Below are 16,333 nucleotides of genomic sequence, written 5' to 3'. Positions count from 1 at the left end.
CCGAAATGGGGTCAGAGGGTGATTTAGAAGGCCGGCAAGGGAAGGAGGAACCTCCGCAGGACCCACCCCCCGCCACCTCCAGGCACTCCCCCAAGGGGAGTAGAAGGTGTTTTTATATATATATATATATATATATATATATATATATATATATATATATATAAAAACATTTGCAGTCCGTGAACCCCCCAAACCCGAACTAAACGGGGGGAGGGGGGTTTCAAGGGAGTGCCGGACCAAACTGGCCTTTTTGGGTTTGAGGGTGTTTTGGTCTCAAACCAAACTGGGCCAGCCAGTTTTGTGCACACCTCTAACAGGGATCCCATCAAGATGGGGAGTCAGAAGAATACACTAATTCAACATAAGGCAGCAACAGTTTTTCAGTGACTTAAGTGGCAATTCAACTTACATCACCAATAAAAAAGGAGATGGGGAGCATTTTTTACTCATAGAATGTGTGGCAATTCCCAATTACAACTAGTTTTAAATAGCTCCCTTTTATTTTGCTCCTTAGGGATTTACTATTTTTAGCCTAGTTTCCAGTAGGCTTATGAGATCACTCGGCATTCTGTGTGTCCATCCCCACAACTTCACAATGCTTGGACGAATATGAACCAAATCAGATACAGCTGTAGGGACACATAGAGACACCTCAATGATGTAGTTTGTGATTATGTCATCCACTCCAATTCAAGATGGCGGACGTATAAATGTTTGTAGCACAAGTGGGCCAACTTGTAGTCTACCTAACCAATTTGAACTAAATTCACTACAGTTGTAGGGACACATAGGGACACCTCGGTGGCATAGTTTGTGATGATGTAATCCACCTCAATTCAAGATGGCGGACATGTAAACATTTGAGGTGCAAGTGGGCTAATCTGTGACCTGCCTAACCAATTTGGACCAAAGCTAGTCCAGGTGTATGGATAGTGAAAGGAAAGTAGGCAGATTAGTTCTTACTAGGACAACTTGTTTCATTTGGAGATATCTTTGGCTGCACTGAAAATCATTTCTCCTCACACTTATCAAGGAAAGATGGGGTGGGGAAAAATAGGATAAAAGAGATATGCTTGTTGCCCTCAGAATGGCAAAATGTTGGTTTGAAACTTGACTTCTACAACAATGGGACACCCGGAGCTATTCACTAGCAATATGCAAAACACTGACATCAAAATGGGCCGTTGTGAGTTTCTCAAGCTTGGGGGTGGGGGGTGGGGAATACGCTTTAAATAAAGGGCCTGTCTTCAGCTCAGAACAAAACAATCCCGTTTTGAGTCAAAACATTCAACATTTCAAGTGCTGTTTTCCCCTTGCTGAATGGCTTGCGATCTCCTTTCTTCTCGGTTACTTTGTTATCAAACAGATCAAGTGTGGTCATGGGCAACTGTGCCCTCATTGGGGTGGGCAGGGGGAGCCCACAGGAGGAAGTTGCTCTAGTTGAGCTTATGGGTATGCTTGCTGCTAAGGGTACAGCTCTTGCAGCTGTTGCAATGCTAGGAAGTAAGAGGTAAGAAGTCATAATTGTGTGTGACAGCAACTTGTCCCAATGATGTTACTGCAGCACAGGCACTGTGGCTGGCAGTAGATGCTGGGTCAGCAATTCTTTTGGGGGCATTTTTGGATTGTGTATATTTATTTATTTAACACATTTTTATACCACCGCAAACACAAGTTCTCTGGGCGGTTTACAAGAAGACAATTTAAAAAAGCAATAAAAAGATTAAAATGTTTCAGGCTTTTGAGTGGTAACAAAAATGTTTTAATAATGCCCTAGAGCTGACTTGCGTACGATTTAATGGGGGGAGAACGATTAAATTACAGCCAAGACTTGGTTATTGTAACTGATACTTGTTCTAATGATGAGATGGAAGTCCTCTTGTATTTTTTGTGTGCTCTTTTCTTTCTCTCCCCCGCCGTTTTTCTTTTTGTACGTGCGTGTGTGATGTTGTGAAATGTTTCAACAATTAAAATTTTAAATGTTAAAACTATAAAAATACAATTAAAACTGTATCTAATTAAAAGCCTGGATGAACAAATGCGTCTTGACTGCCCTTTTAAAAGTTGTAAGATATAGGGAAGCTCTTATTTCAGCAGGAAGTGTGTTCCAAAACCTCGGGGTAGCAATGGAGAAGGCCTGTCCCCGAGCAGCCACCAGACAAGACGGTGGCAATTGCAGACGGGCCTCTCCAGATGATCTCAATGGGCGGTGTGGTTCATAGCAAAGAAGGCATTCTCTTAAATACCCAGGGCACAAGCTGTTTAGGGCTTTATAGGTTATAACCAAAACCTTGTACTTTGCCCGGAACCTTATCGGCAGCCAGTGTAGATCTTTCAATACAGGAGTAATATGGTCTCTCTGAGATGGCCCAGAGACCAACCTGGCCGCTGCATTCTGGACCAACTGCAGTTTCCAACTACATACAAAGGCAGCCCCACATAGAGCGCATTGCAGTAGTCAAGTCTGGAGGTGACCAGCACATGTTCTACTGTTCTGAGGCCATTTATCTCGCAGCTGGCGTATCAGCTGAAGCAGATAAAAGGCACCTCTGGCAACTGCCTCAACCTGGGACACCAGGGAGAGTTTTGTGTCCAAAAGCAATCCCAGACTGCATACCTCTTCCTTCTGGGGAAGTGTGACCCCATCCAGAACTGGCAGATCAAAATCATCTCCCAAGTTCCGATCACGCAAAATAAGTACCTCCGTCTTATCTGGATTCAGCCTCAACCTGTTACCTCTCATCCAGCCAATCACTGCCTCCAGGCAGGCATTTAGGGAGGTTATACCTTCTCCTGATGATGTTGACATGGAGAAAAAGATTTGGGTGTCATAAGCATACTGATTACACCCTGCACCAAATCTCCTGATGATCTCTCCCAGCGGTTTTATGTTGATGTTAAACATCGGAGACAATATGGAGCCCTGAGGGACACCATACCAAAGTTCAGTTTTTGAAGAACAGTCCACGAGGGACACTATCTGGAATCTGCCCTTGAGGTAGGAATGGAACCACTGCAAAGCAGTGCCTCCCACTCCCAACCCCCTCAGACGCTCCAGAAGGATACTATGGTCGATGGTATCGAAAGCTGCCAAGAGGTCCAAAAGGACCAACAGAGTCACACTTCCTCTGTCCATTCCCAATTGGAGATCATCCATTAGGCCGACCAAGGCAGTCTCCACCCCATAGGCCACCCGAAAGCCGGTCTGAAACAGGTCTAGATAATCCGTTTCATCTAAGACTGCCTGGAGTTGGGAGGCTACCACACTTTCAATTACCTTGCCCAGCCACGGAAGGTTGGAGACAGGCCTATAGTTGCTCAACTCTGAGGAATCCAAGGCAGGCTTCTTCAGAAGTGGTCTAATAATTGCCTCCTTAAGGCAAGGAGGCATCCTGCCCTCCCTCAGAGAAGCATTTATTATCTCTACTAGGCCTTCTACAACAACCTCCCTGCTAGATAGTATTAGCCATGTCGGGCAAGGCTCAAGAGAACAGGTGGTAGGCCATCGTTCCAAGCAGCTTGTCCACATCCTCAGGAGTCACAAACTGAAACTGATTCAGCCTAACCACATAAGAGTCGTCACTGGACACCTCCAGTTCAGACACTGCAGTAATTGTGGGGTCTAACTCCAAGTCGGCCTGAATACAAGAGATTTTATCCACACAAAAATCATTCAACATGTCACAGTGTGTAATAGATGGTTCCAAATTCTGATTCGAGGGAGGAGGGGCACTCACTAGCCCTCTCACAACCCCAAACAACTCCACTGGACTTGAACTTGTGGACACAATACGGGCCAAAAAGAATCGCTTCTTTGCCGCCCGTATTGCCAGTGAATAGGACTTCAAATGTGCTCTATGTTGTAATCTGTCGGTTTCGAGTCGAGTCTTCCTCCATTTGAGCTCCAGTTGTCTACTTTGCCGCTTTAGCCCCCGCAGTTCTTCTGTAGACCAGGGGCCAATTTTGAAGCGGGTTGGAGAGGATGCTTAGGTGCGATCATGTCTACTGTCCTGGTAAGCTTCCTATTCCAGTTCTCCACCAAGCATCAGCAGGATCACCAGCAAAGCCAACACTAATTCCCTCCAAGGCTTCTTGGAACCCTATTGGATCCAATAACCTTCTTGGGCAGACCATTCTAATGGGCCTCTCACCCCTGCGAAGGTGGGGTGTTACTGTGAGATCAACCTTAACCAGATGGTGGTCCGTCCATGACAATGGGGAAATGACAGGAGTCCCCACCCACGGAACACCACCCTGATCAGAGTGAAAGACCAGATCAAGCGTGTGACCTGCTTCGGATAGGCCCATAGTTGTCATGGCCGCTATGAACTCTGGAGCCTCCCAAACAAATTGGCCCCAAAGTAGACACTGAAGTCCCCCAGCACCACAAGCCTGGGAGACTCCAACACCAAACCTGAGACCAAATCCGTCAGCTCAGTTAGGGACTCAATCAGGCAGCGAGGCGATTGGTACACCACCCGAAGTCCCAGTCTATCCCTGGTCCCCAAACTTAGGTACACACATTCAATAGTTTGAAATGTGTGCTCTGTGTTGGAACAGATTCCCTTTTACTGTATGCTTCTGCAGTGTTTTTCAAGGCAGTTTTGCAAAATGCATTGCAAATTGCGGTGCAAAACTTGTGTGCACTCTGAGTGCAGCTTGTTCTGTCCATAAAGAATAATGGGGAAACTTGAAGAACCTCATGATTCCCCATGGTTGTCTCCTAGGGACACCAAAGGTTGGGTGGTGAGGCATGATGGGTGCTACCTACCACCCAAAACATAAAAGAAATGGGCAGGCGGGCAATTTTAAACAAATTTTTAACCTACGATCTTAGAGGTTTAACCTAGGGGGTCCCTAGGAGCCACCCTTGGGGAACAATGGGGTGTTTCAAGTTTCCCCACTCTTCCCTATGGCTGAAGCACTCAAAATGTTTCATGTTTTGTTCAGTTGAAACAACCAGTTCAGCTGCTGTCTGTGTTTCAGCTGTCTGCATTTTGTTTCGAGCTCAAAACAAAATGCAAAACCAGTTTCATGCACATCCCTACTATTCACATGAGCAGCCCAGCCTAGGTTAGGTTGCTCATGTGGAGCACTGGGATCGCTTATGATCCTGGTGCTTCCATCCCAATGAGCCTGACTTTTAAACCCTGCTTTTCCAGGGTTGAGGTTAAAACAAAAAACCCACACAAAACTGATAACATTGTAGGTACTATATCACAGCAAAACAGTGAAGCTCTGCTCACGATCAGTGAGAAGAGCTTCTTCTGGGTCTTTGGTCTCCCTGCAGACGATCCAAAGGCAGCCCTGGGCAGCCGGATCGGCCGCCCACGACTGCCAGCTCCATCACAGAGCTGGCGAGGGCTGTGGGGATCAGAGCTGCATGGCCCCTGGAAGTTCCAGGATGCCCCACACAAGTGCATGGGGCATCCTGGAGAGATACCCCCTCTCCCTGAGCCTGAGAGGCTGCTTGCAGCCTCCCGGTGTGGGGTCTACTCCTATGTCACCGCGCACCGCAGCAACACATGAGCAAAAAGATGAGTTTAATGGAGTGCACATTCCGTTAACCTCATTTAAGGGTAGCAGTATTTATGGAGGTGATCATGAGAATAGCCTCAGTGTGAAAATAAGGCCCAAGCTTTAATAGCAAACTATTGACTTCAAACTATTTGATCTATATATGGCCTATGTCTGAGAGTTGCAGTCCAACACCTTAAATATACTGCCAAAGGACATTCCTGATAATTGAACCAATGCTCTCAGATAACTGATATCTGAAGAGCTGGACTGTTAAACAGAAGTTGTAATCTCCCCCGCAACATGTATACAAAAGGTTTAGGTGGTTTTGAATACAGGATTTAAAGGTATTACTATTTGGAATTTCAGTTTCACAAAAATGACCAGAATGTGCAAAAACCTCTATTTCCACATAAACTTGCTCACATGGAAATCTCATCATGGGGAAGGGAATCTGCGACTGTACGTGGGGTTCACCAACTTCCATTGCAGCCTCCTCTCTTTTTTCAGTAACGTTTATGTTCTCAATCTTTGGTGGACTGCACCCTAATGGTGCAGCGGGAAATAATTTGTCTAGCAACTCAGAGGTTGCCAGTTCAAATCCCCACTGGTATGTTTCCCAGACTATGGGAAACACTTATATCGGCAGCAGCAATAAAAGAAGATGCTGAAAGACACCATTTCATACTCTGCGGGAGGAGGCAATGGTAAACCCCTCCTGTATTCTACCAAAGACAACCACAGGGCTCTGTGGGCACCAGGAGTCGACACCAACTTGTGAGCACACTTTACCTTTACCCTAAAGCTGCCGTTCTGCATAGTTAGGTACATACAAGTCCCGCCAAAATAAATGTTTACACACACAAATGTGTAAATCTGCAACATGGAGTGTTAAGTGAATTTTGACAGAGATGCTTCTGATGTTGCCCTTTTTAGCCTACTTCCCAGTAGGCTTATGAGATCACCCGGCATTCTGCGTGTGTGTCCGTGTGTCCCTACCCAATTAACTTCACAGCATAGTTGTAGGGAGACATAGGGACACCTCAACTATGTGTCCCTATGACATAGTTTGTGATGTCATACACTCTGATTCAAGATAGCAGATGCATAAACTTTTGAGGCACAAGTGGGCTAATTTGTGAACTGCCTAGCTGATCTGAACCACATTTGCTACAGCTGTAGGAGCACATGGGGAAACCTCAATGGCTTTGTAATGATGGTTTGTAAAGTTTGTAATCATGTCATCAACCCCAAACCAATATGGTGAATGTGTGAATGTTTGAGGTGCGAGTGGGCTAACAATTTGCTACAGCTGTTGGGACACCTCAGCTTTGTAGTTTGTGATGGCATCATCCACCCCAATTCAAGATGGCAGATGCAAGGGGGCTAACTTGTGAACCGCCTAACCGTTTTGAACCAAGTTTGCTACAGCTGTAGGGGCACATTGGGAAACCTCAATGGCATACTTTGTGATGATGTCATCTACCCCAAACCCAAGATGGCAGACACATGAATGTTTTAACTGCCAGAGGGCTAACTTGTGGATTGTCTAACCGATTTGAACCAAATTAGGTACAGTTGTAGTGAGTGACACACAGGGACACCTCAATGGTGTAGTTTGTAATGAAGTCATCCACTCCGATTCAAGATGGTGGATGCGTGAACATTTGAGGTGCAAGAGATCTAGCTTGTGGACCTCAATTTGAACCAAATTTAGTCTAGTTGTAGAGACAGAGAAAAGAAAGTAGGCTGATTAATTCTTACTAGAACTTGTTCTATATTTCAGTTTAAACAGATGCCAGTGATGTGACCCATGATGCTCAGAGACCCAGAAGCAGGCTAAAAAATAAAAACCACAGACACAAGATTATTTAAATGACGGGTTCTTATTACAGAACTTTCCCAAACATTAAACAGCCCCTCTTGGAACAGTTTTATTCTGCATCAAACTGTGTTTCAAAGATAACTCATGCTAATAACCATTTATAGCTTTCATTAAATTAACAAACAAAAGACTAGAGTAACAAATGTTTAAATATATATAAAAATAAGTTTAGAGTTAAGGCTCATATTCCAGCTGCAGTTTTCAGAAGTACCTAGTGATCTTGGCCACACAAAACTAAGAACCCAAGTTGCAACAAGGGACCAACTTACTAGAAAACATAGGAATTCTTTGTTCAAATGTAAGGTCTTTTAATATGCCTCAGGTTAGGCATCTTAACCAGTCAGTAAACTCTTGGATCATATCCCTTGATCACTGATGTAACTTCAATAGCTATTACAGAAAAATAGTTTTGAAATGACTAATTGTAATTGGGTCAACAGAAGAACAAGTTGAAACCACTTGAATGTTTTCTTCTTCAGCAAAAAAACCTAGGTGGTTACCATAATTTTAAGCCACACATCTTACATTATTCTTCTGCTTGCTTATTTCTTCCCTTGTGAATTCTTGTAGATCAATCAGCTTGATGTGTCTGTTGCCTGCAACAGACTTCTTCCTGGGAACCATCCAACACCTTCCATGAAAAGTTTAGCTGAACTAGACAACAATTTCCAATACTACACTCCAAAACAAAAGCATTCTTTCGGTTCTTGAAAATTTGAAAACTCTTTCCCCATTTCCAGGTTTCTTCCCCCCTCCTTTGAAACACAAGGCACAATTTGGGAAGGGATATTTCAGTAGAGTGATTGTCTTAAATGTGGTCTACAAAAGTCCTCAATTGAACAAATTAAGATTCTGCCCTCTAATCATGCAACATCCTCTAGGTAATCTGCATCACCGCTTAACTGAGAAATGGTAAAGTCTTGTGTGAGGTCTTCAAGCTACAAGACAAAATAAATAAATAAATAAATAAATAAAATGAAAGTGTTAGCTGAGGTTTCTCCCCAGCCCCCCGAGCAGGGCTGCTCAATTTCAGCCCTCCTGCAGAAATTGGCCTACAACTCCCATAACCACTGGCTATTGGTCACTGTGGCTGGTGATTATGGGAGTTATGGTCCAAAAACAGCTGGGGGTCGGGGGTAAAGTTGAGCAGGACTACCCCACAGCATCACATAGCTTGTTATTTAAATCTTGCCTTCTTCTAAAAAGCCCTTTCAATAAGATTACACTTGCTGCAAGCCTTTGAGGAGTTTTATTAAACAGACGGAGTAGTCCATCTGATCAATCAATTCAATTTTAAAAAAACAACAACACTAAAAATCTTTATTTCAACCAACAATAAAAATCAAAGAGCTCAGCACTTTAAAAAAAAAGATAGTTGGGTCAAACAAGTAATGGTCTAGCTCCCTACACAACTTGGGGTTTCTCCTCTTGCAGCCTCTACTTGTCACTCCTTCACAATCAACTTTATTAGGATTTTGCTGGGTAAAGAACTCTGTGAGATTCTAGGAGATTCTAGGAGGGAAAGATGGAGGGCAACCTAAGAGACTGCAAATTTGTCCCTGGAAGGTGCGGAAAAGTTAAGGGTGACCCCAGTGCCTTAAGGTTTCTCCTTGGTGTGCAGCCCCGCCCCACAATTTTCCTGTGAAAGCAAAGAAATTGAATTTCTCTTGTTAGAAACTTACACACACACACACACAGAGTTGTGAGGTGAAGAAACAGGGTTGTTTTCATCTCTTCCACACTGACACAAAAGGAAAACGCATTGCTTAAAAGACAATTTATTGTATCAATTAATGTGAAGAAGTCTGTGTGTGTGAGTTTCCATGTACAGAATGAGTTGCGCTCATGCAAGGGCCCTTTCCATTTGTGGAAGGACCCAATCTGTAAACGCATCTGTACTACAGTTCACAGAAGGAGCTTGCAGCCACAGAGCACTAGTGCAAGAAAGGGTTGTATCCTAACCTATATGTTTATCTGCAACATGGGAGTTGGCTTTGCTTAAAAAAAGTAAAGGTGATTAATATTAGTGTCTAAGAAACTCTGAAGTAGCTTTACCGTTTTTGCTTCTTTAGAGATTTGATAATTTATAGGAATCAGGGTTGTACACAAACCAAGGTTGGTGCCACTGGGGGAGGGGGGCAGGGAGCGGCAAGCCGGATCTTTTAAGAGGAGGAGAGTAGGTCCTTACCTGCTTTCTGCCACCCCATGCAATTTCCTGCTGGGGCAGTGCTCCTCTCAAGAACCCGCGTGCAATGCCAGCACACAGGTTCCTGGGAGGAGCTCTGCCCCAGCAGGAAGCTGTATGCATATTGGAGCCATTTGGAAGGGCGGTATAAAAATTCTAATAATAAACAAACAAACAAACAAAAAATCAACTAGGCATATTGGCTTAGATCTAGAGTTACTGCTGCACTTATGGAAACTCATTTTATTCATGGAAGGAGATCCTTTCAGTAACAGAAGGAGCTTTCCACAAGCACAATGGTAAGTTTGGATGCAAGCAATGTCTTTGCAGAACCTGGGGTTTATTATGCTACATATGAAAACAAACAGATACAGTGACATGTCTCCCCACCCCCGCCACCACCATGTAAAGTAGAAGTCATACTTTATCACTAGTATTGAAGTCTTCTAATTCCACAGAAATGTCATCTATTTCTTCACCAATGCTGGCTTCACTTTTTTCTGACCGATGACTGGTACTAACAAGGGAGAAAGTTTAAAAGATGGAAATAATTAGCTTCTCTTCCCAAAAAATCATGAAGTCCTTTTAATATTGAGATCTCTACCATTTTGCTGGAATCAATTCTTAAGGATCTAAATGTGCAACTAATTGCACACATAAGCTAGAGGATGAATGGCTTTATGTATTGTTACAAATCCTAATGTGCATATCAATAGGATTTATGTATGTAATGTAACATGAAAATTGGCTAAAGATGCATATTAAACAAAGTTCAGAAATAGGTCCCCAAATCCCAGGCATCTTCACCAGAAAGTAGAATTGATATGCTGGTCAAAGACCGAAATAAAGGCTATGCTAATGCTAGAACTGATTTTCATACTAACTGTTTACTAATCATTCAAATTGGTGTACAGTGTATCCAGGAACCAGGGGAGAGGGATCATGCAGTCTAGGTATGCCCCCTGCCCCAAATGCTGACATGGCCAGTAGCCACATCCCCAGTTCACTCCAGTAGCCAGTGTTTCAAATCACAGGAGAAACTGTCCCCAGGAACAATGTTTTGCTTTTGCAAACATATGCTGTACCTGGGTAGAGCCTGAGGGATAGGGAAAGAGTGTGTCAACATAGAGGCAGGGCTAGCCTGTACCCATCAACCTTCCTCACTCTGTACCCAGTTTGAAAAATGTTCAAACAAGCTGGAGGGTACTTCCAAAGAGTACAGGAGATTGCTGAAATCATAGGAACATTAAAGCAAGTTTAATTTTCATTGACTCAGAAAAGACTAACAAATTGCAGCAGGCAGAACTGATCTGATCAAAGCACCTAATTATACATTTTTTCCAACAAAAGAATGACTGACTACTGACATGTTTACAAAGTATGTATACATTAAACTCTGAAGCAAATATGCAGAGAGCGGCATTCAGACGTTTGGCATACAGGCACAGCATCAGAAGCTGCTTCTGGGAATAGAAGGAGAGTTTCGTTCACAAGGACCCCTTGCTCGGGAACAATCCTCTTTCCATGTATAAAAGAGCTTCTGCCAACAACAGAGCAGTACACCAAAGGTCTGGTTGCCATCCACAATATTAGACTGTCAAGAAAGTAATAGAAGAGCGGAAATGCTTTCCAGAATTCTTTAAAGTCATGATGTAGCGGATTACCAAGCCTTTGTCTCAGAGCAAGCTTACGTGAGGGGAAGAAAAAGGCTGAATCATCCCTTCCATGCTTTCTGAGCAAAGGCTTCTCCCTTTAAACTTGCCTGTACTTCTGGTAGTTTCAAAAATGGCTGCCGCCAGCATCACCCCCTTATCGACAGAGCTTGAATCACCCCCCCACAACCCGGGCTTGGGTGGAAATCCCAAGGAAACTCTCCTGCTTTTGCTACTGGGAAAGTATACAAAAACCTTCCACGTGCAGGCTTACATGCAATAATAAAACTAACAGTTGCTGAGCTCCTGAGGCGTGTGTGTGTGCACCAGAGAGAGACCCCCTTCCAGCCCCCTTTCTTCTGAGTCAAAAATCAACTCAGAAAGGCTTTTAAAATGCAAAGAAGAAGAAAAAAGGGGGGGGAAGCTTTATTCAAAGTACTACAGACAGCTTCCGTCTGAGGCTCTCTCAGCTTTTAGTTGCAGGTAAACAAAAGCAATACTCAGTGGTTACAAGAATACTTCAAAAAGCACCCCAGATGATATTGGGGTGGCAGACATTAAAAATCGTGGTAACCCAGTTGCAAAAAACATGGATGTAAGAAAATACAAAAACACCTTTAAAAGTTTACAGTCTTTTGCAATGCCCTAGCTGGATGAGTGCAGGCTTAGCTTAGTTACTTTATAGGTCAACAACAATACGACCATTTCAGGGATATGCAAAACACACAAAAGAAATATAAGTTTCTAACACAAAATCTAACAAACTGTTCCCTATGTTGAATCCCCTTTTCCTTGAAAACTCACCCATCACCTGATGAGAGTCAATATTCCTGCAATTCTGTCCTTCCATGAGGTAATTCTCCAGGCTAGCTTTTGGCCATAAGGCAGCAAAACTCCATTGCTCCTCATTAAGCCTTCCGCCCATGCCTTTCTCACCTTCAGCCCAGCTGCTTCTCACAAAGGAACCCTTCTCTTCCTCTTCATGGTTCTCTAGGTCCCACCCATCTGGTGTGTTGATTGGCTGATCCCTGGAGTTCACCAGCCTGTCATTCAGGACAGGGTTCACTTCTGGTTTACTCTTTAGGGGAGAGGAGGGGCAGGCCGATACACATGATGTTTTAGAAGTCATCATATTTAATCTATAACCATTATATGGAAATAAGAGGGTTCTTTTGTTTTGGTTTTATAAAGTGACAGATGTGTGGGGAATGCTTCTAGTTCAATCAAACACAAATTCCTCACCTTCTTGAAATATAGTACTCCAAGAATTTAAGTATTTTTCTCTTACCTGTTGAAATCATCAACATATTCATCTTCATCACCTGTTTGTAAATAATTGAAGAAGCATTAGAAGACTTGGAAATATTTTTAGGCAGATATGAGCATTTAATGGGTAATAACATCCCTCCAGCAGCTTTTGCTGGTGTCTAACTTATGTTTATTTTTTAGATTATGAGTCCTTTAGGGACAGGGAGACATTTTATTTAATTGATTTATTAGGGTTAATATCTATCTATCTGAACCGCTTAGGGAATGTTTGTTGAAAAGTGGTATATAAATATTTGTTGTATTCATATCTGCTAGTGAAAACAGGCTTGGAGTGTTTTCCAAAGTGGGTGGGGGATGACTGGGAAGCATCTAGATTAAGAATTGCACGATTCTAGCTAACGTACCTTTCTTCCTCAGTCCACCATGCCCTCTGTCCATATTTTTTACATGCACAGAGGACAGGGGAGATTGGTGAAAATCACCCCTCCCCTCCATGTGTGAGCAGAAGCTTTCTGCTAATGCAAATCTTAGTCTGGATGCTGCCTGACAAGTTTAAGATAGAAAAGCTTTTAATATGCTACACAAAACTGCACTAGACATTGAGGTATCCTACAGCAATTCCTAGGAAAACCCTTCTTAAACTATAAATTGAAATAACACAACTTTTACTGGAATAGCTATAGAACCAGAAGGACTCCCTATCTTATGGTAAAGCAAAATTAAAAGCTCTGAATGGTCCCCTTCTGCTGAAGAGCTACTTGCCTAGTTCAAGTGATCCAAGTTTAGAATTTACCATCTTTACATCTTTCAGAATCAAGTTTGCATCTGTAAATAAGAAATTAGTAAGATCAAAAGTATGCACCTGCTTCTTCCAGAACCTACTTATGATACATCTGAACCAGTCAGGTAACAGAACTAAAAAAAATAGTTGGTTACTAGGTTGGCATTATATGTATATGAAGAGCTATGATGAGTTACTTTGTATCAACATAGGATATGTATATTATTTTGCTTCACAAAAGAATTTGTGCTTTTCAGTTATGCTTTATCATAACTGAAAAGTGACAGGTATATGAAAACAGAAATTCAATATGTTATTTTATTTTTCACTGTTTTAATTGATGGATTTTAAAAAATATATATAGTCTGCTTTGGAATCTCTGTATGAAGGAGGTGCAAGCTAGCAATGAAATACAGTAGATCAAGTGTCAGTCAAAGTTCCTGGGACTAATATAAGTATATTGCTTATACTTATATTTAATTTTTCTACAATGCCAACTCCACTAAAAGATGCTTACTTTTTGAAGATAATGATATATAGAGTTCACATTACAAAACAGTAGGAAATGCATACATTTGACTGAAACAACTTTTAAAACTTTCCTCTTAAAAATATTTTGAGTACTTTTCTTCATGAAGTTTAGCTGCAATCTAGCAATGCTTTTATTTCCAGCTATAAGTCCTATGCTCTTGTGGTGAAACATCAGTCATTGCCAGTAGGTTTCTACTTTCTTTTACTCTAGGTTTTAAAATGTTCTCCCATGCTCTCACCTTTCTTCCAAAGCAGGAATTCCAAATGGACAACTACTGTTTATGTGCTGGACTCTAGATCATTATTCCCAAGCTTGATCTCATAATACACGATTACAACAGCATTTAAATTATGGGAGCACAATTTTTCATTACTTTAAAAACACAAAAGCAATTTTAAATCTTATACTTACTGTCAGACTCCTTTAATGGAGGTGCTCCCGCCAAAGAACTCAGCCCACTCTTTATAGGTGGTGCATCAGAAAGAGATGCAGCATTTTCTTCTTTGCTAGAGTCATTTTTCCTTCAATTAAAAAAGGGGGGAGGTGAAGATGGCAGTATTATTTTAACTATTTTATTATTCACTAAGAAGATAATTGTCTGGCAACACAGAAAGAGGTGCTATAATATCTGCACTCTGTGATAATGGAATGGGTACTAGGGATGTGCGAACATGTTTGGAAATGAACTGGTTCGATGGCTCAATATTGGATCGAACCTTCCCCCACTCCGGATTGGCTCAATATTGAGCTGAACCCCCCGGTCTATTTGCGAGTTGTTGTTTTTTTTAAAAAAATCATTATTTTAAAAACAGAAATAGAACTCACCAGTGCTGCTCCGGGGGCTTCTCCAAGGCCACGAGCGGTGTGTGTGTGTGTCCAGAAGTTGCCCCTCCGCCGGCCTCCATTATATTCCAAATTGCCCGGTTCGGGCGGACTTTGGCCACGCAGAGGCCCATTGGGCATGCGCGGTGGCCTCCCAAAATGGCTGTGATGATGGGGTTGAGGCCTGGAACAGGCTGAAGACTGCCCAAACCGGGCCATTTGAAATATAATGGAGGCCAGTGGGGGAAGGGGAACTTCTGGAGACACTCCCCGCCATGACCTCGGAGAATCCCCTGGAGCAGCAGCGGTGAGTTCTATTTCTGTTTAAAAAATTTTAAAAAACAATAACTTGAAGCCACCCCCACCAACAAACTGGGGTGTATCTGTGGTGTTTCGAGGTGTACAAAAATGAACATGCCCGGTCCAGACTTGATCCGAACTGGGCAACCTGGTTTTGTGCATACCCCTAATGGGTACTTGGTATCTGAATAATGAATGATAGCTTCTTACTGCCAAGATACACCAAGTGAAGCTCTGCACAGGATTCTTACCTCTTCCAAAACGTCTACCTGCCTTCAGTAACTGAGGCAGATCCTTGGCACCTTACACAATTATCACTATTTGTGTCAAGGAATCAGAAAGTCAAACCAAACCCAAACCCAAGAACTGTTCAGAGAAGTTATTTCAGTGAACTAGAATTGCATCCAAAAATAAATATTTCTTGGTGCCTTGAAATTGAACCAATTAAACACAAAAGGCCAAAATTAAAGGCCACAATTAGTGGTTCAGAGTCAGGCATTCAGATTTCAATTTTATAATTGTTTTATTTTCTGATTTTTAATATGTATTGTTCTGTTTGTTAACAGTTTATAAGAATTGAGACAATTTTTAAAAATTATTTTTCAAATTTAATTGTTATAGTATATACTTCATAGAGCTATATTGTAAGCAAAAAAGAGTTTGATATATTTCTGAATGAAATTTATATAAACTAGTTTTTAAAGTTAATGTATGAATGAGAATTGAAGAGTTAAAGAATGATGAACTTGAGCAGGGACAGAGTTCAATTTTTTAAATAATCCAACTCTCTGCAAGAAATATTTTGTAAACTCAAAAGGAGAAACAGACAGCCTAGATCCAGATGTTATGTATAAAACTGTATATCAACTAAATTATACTTTTTAAAATTCCCTAAAAAGTATTTGTCAACAGAACAAGCACAATCTGAGAGGATACCGTCTTGATGATCTTTCTCAACCCTTTAGAAAATAATCACACATACAAAGTAGACCTTGCATGTTAAAGCTGCAAAGCGAGATCCTCTTTCATTGGTCCACATGTTGCAGGCTTATGTTGGCATTTCCAATTGGCTCATGTTGCTGCGGGCGTCTAAAAGAGGTGCCAATAGTCATGCACAAATGTGCAAATACTTAAAGTATTTGAATTTGAACACAGTTTAGGAGCACAACTTACACTGGAAACAATGCAATGCCTGCAGCACCACAGGCCAATAAGAAATGATGATGTAAGCCGGCGCCACATGTGGGCCAGTGAATACAAGGGATTGAAGTGTTGGCACTTACCTGAAAGGTCATTTTCTTCAGAGGTATGGGTTGCATCCGCAGCTAGGATGGGTTGTCTTGACCTCCTGCTCCTAGACAGGGCCAATCAAGAGCTTCGGCTCACAGCA

General features: G+C 42.2%; 1 protein-coding gene across 2 annotated transcripts in view; it reads right to left on the bottom strand.

Annotated features, from left to right (window-relative positions):
• Nucleotides 1-7,384: 7,384 nt before the first annotated feature.
• The window catches only part of CEP43 (centrosomal protein 43), a 39,202-nt gene continuing 30,253 nt past the window's right edge, over nt 7,385-16,333 (bottom strand). For both annotated transcript variants that reach the window (XM_053296262.1, XM_053296272.1), the window contains 5 exons: nt 14,233-14,342; nt 13,271-13,333; nt 12,528-12,561; nt 10,011-10,104; nt 7,385-8,340 (listed from right to left, as the gene is read on the bottom strand). In XM_053296262.1, the coding sequence (XP_053152237.1) occupies nt 8,266-8,340; nt 10,011-10,104; nt 12,528-12,561; nt 13,271-13,333; nt 14,233-14,342 (376 nt within the window). In that variant the 3' untranslated portion in view covers nt 7,385-8,265. The remainder of the gene's footprint in view (nt 8,341-10,010; nt 10,105-12,527; nt 12,562-13,270; nt 13,334-14,232; nt 14,343-16,333) is intronic.

Source organism: Hemicordylus capensis, chromosome 1 (assembly GCF_027244095.1).
Source record: "Hemicordylus capensis ecotype Gifberg chromosome 1, rHemCap1.1.pri, whole genome shotgun sequence".
NCBI classification, from domain to species: domain Eukaryota; kingdom Metazoa; phylum Chordata; class Lepidosauria; order Squamata; family Cordylidae; genus Hemicordylus; species Hemicordylus capensis.
The sequence above is the reverse complement of the archived record's forward strand: the minus strand, read 5'-3'. Positions and strand labels throughout refer to the sequence as shown.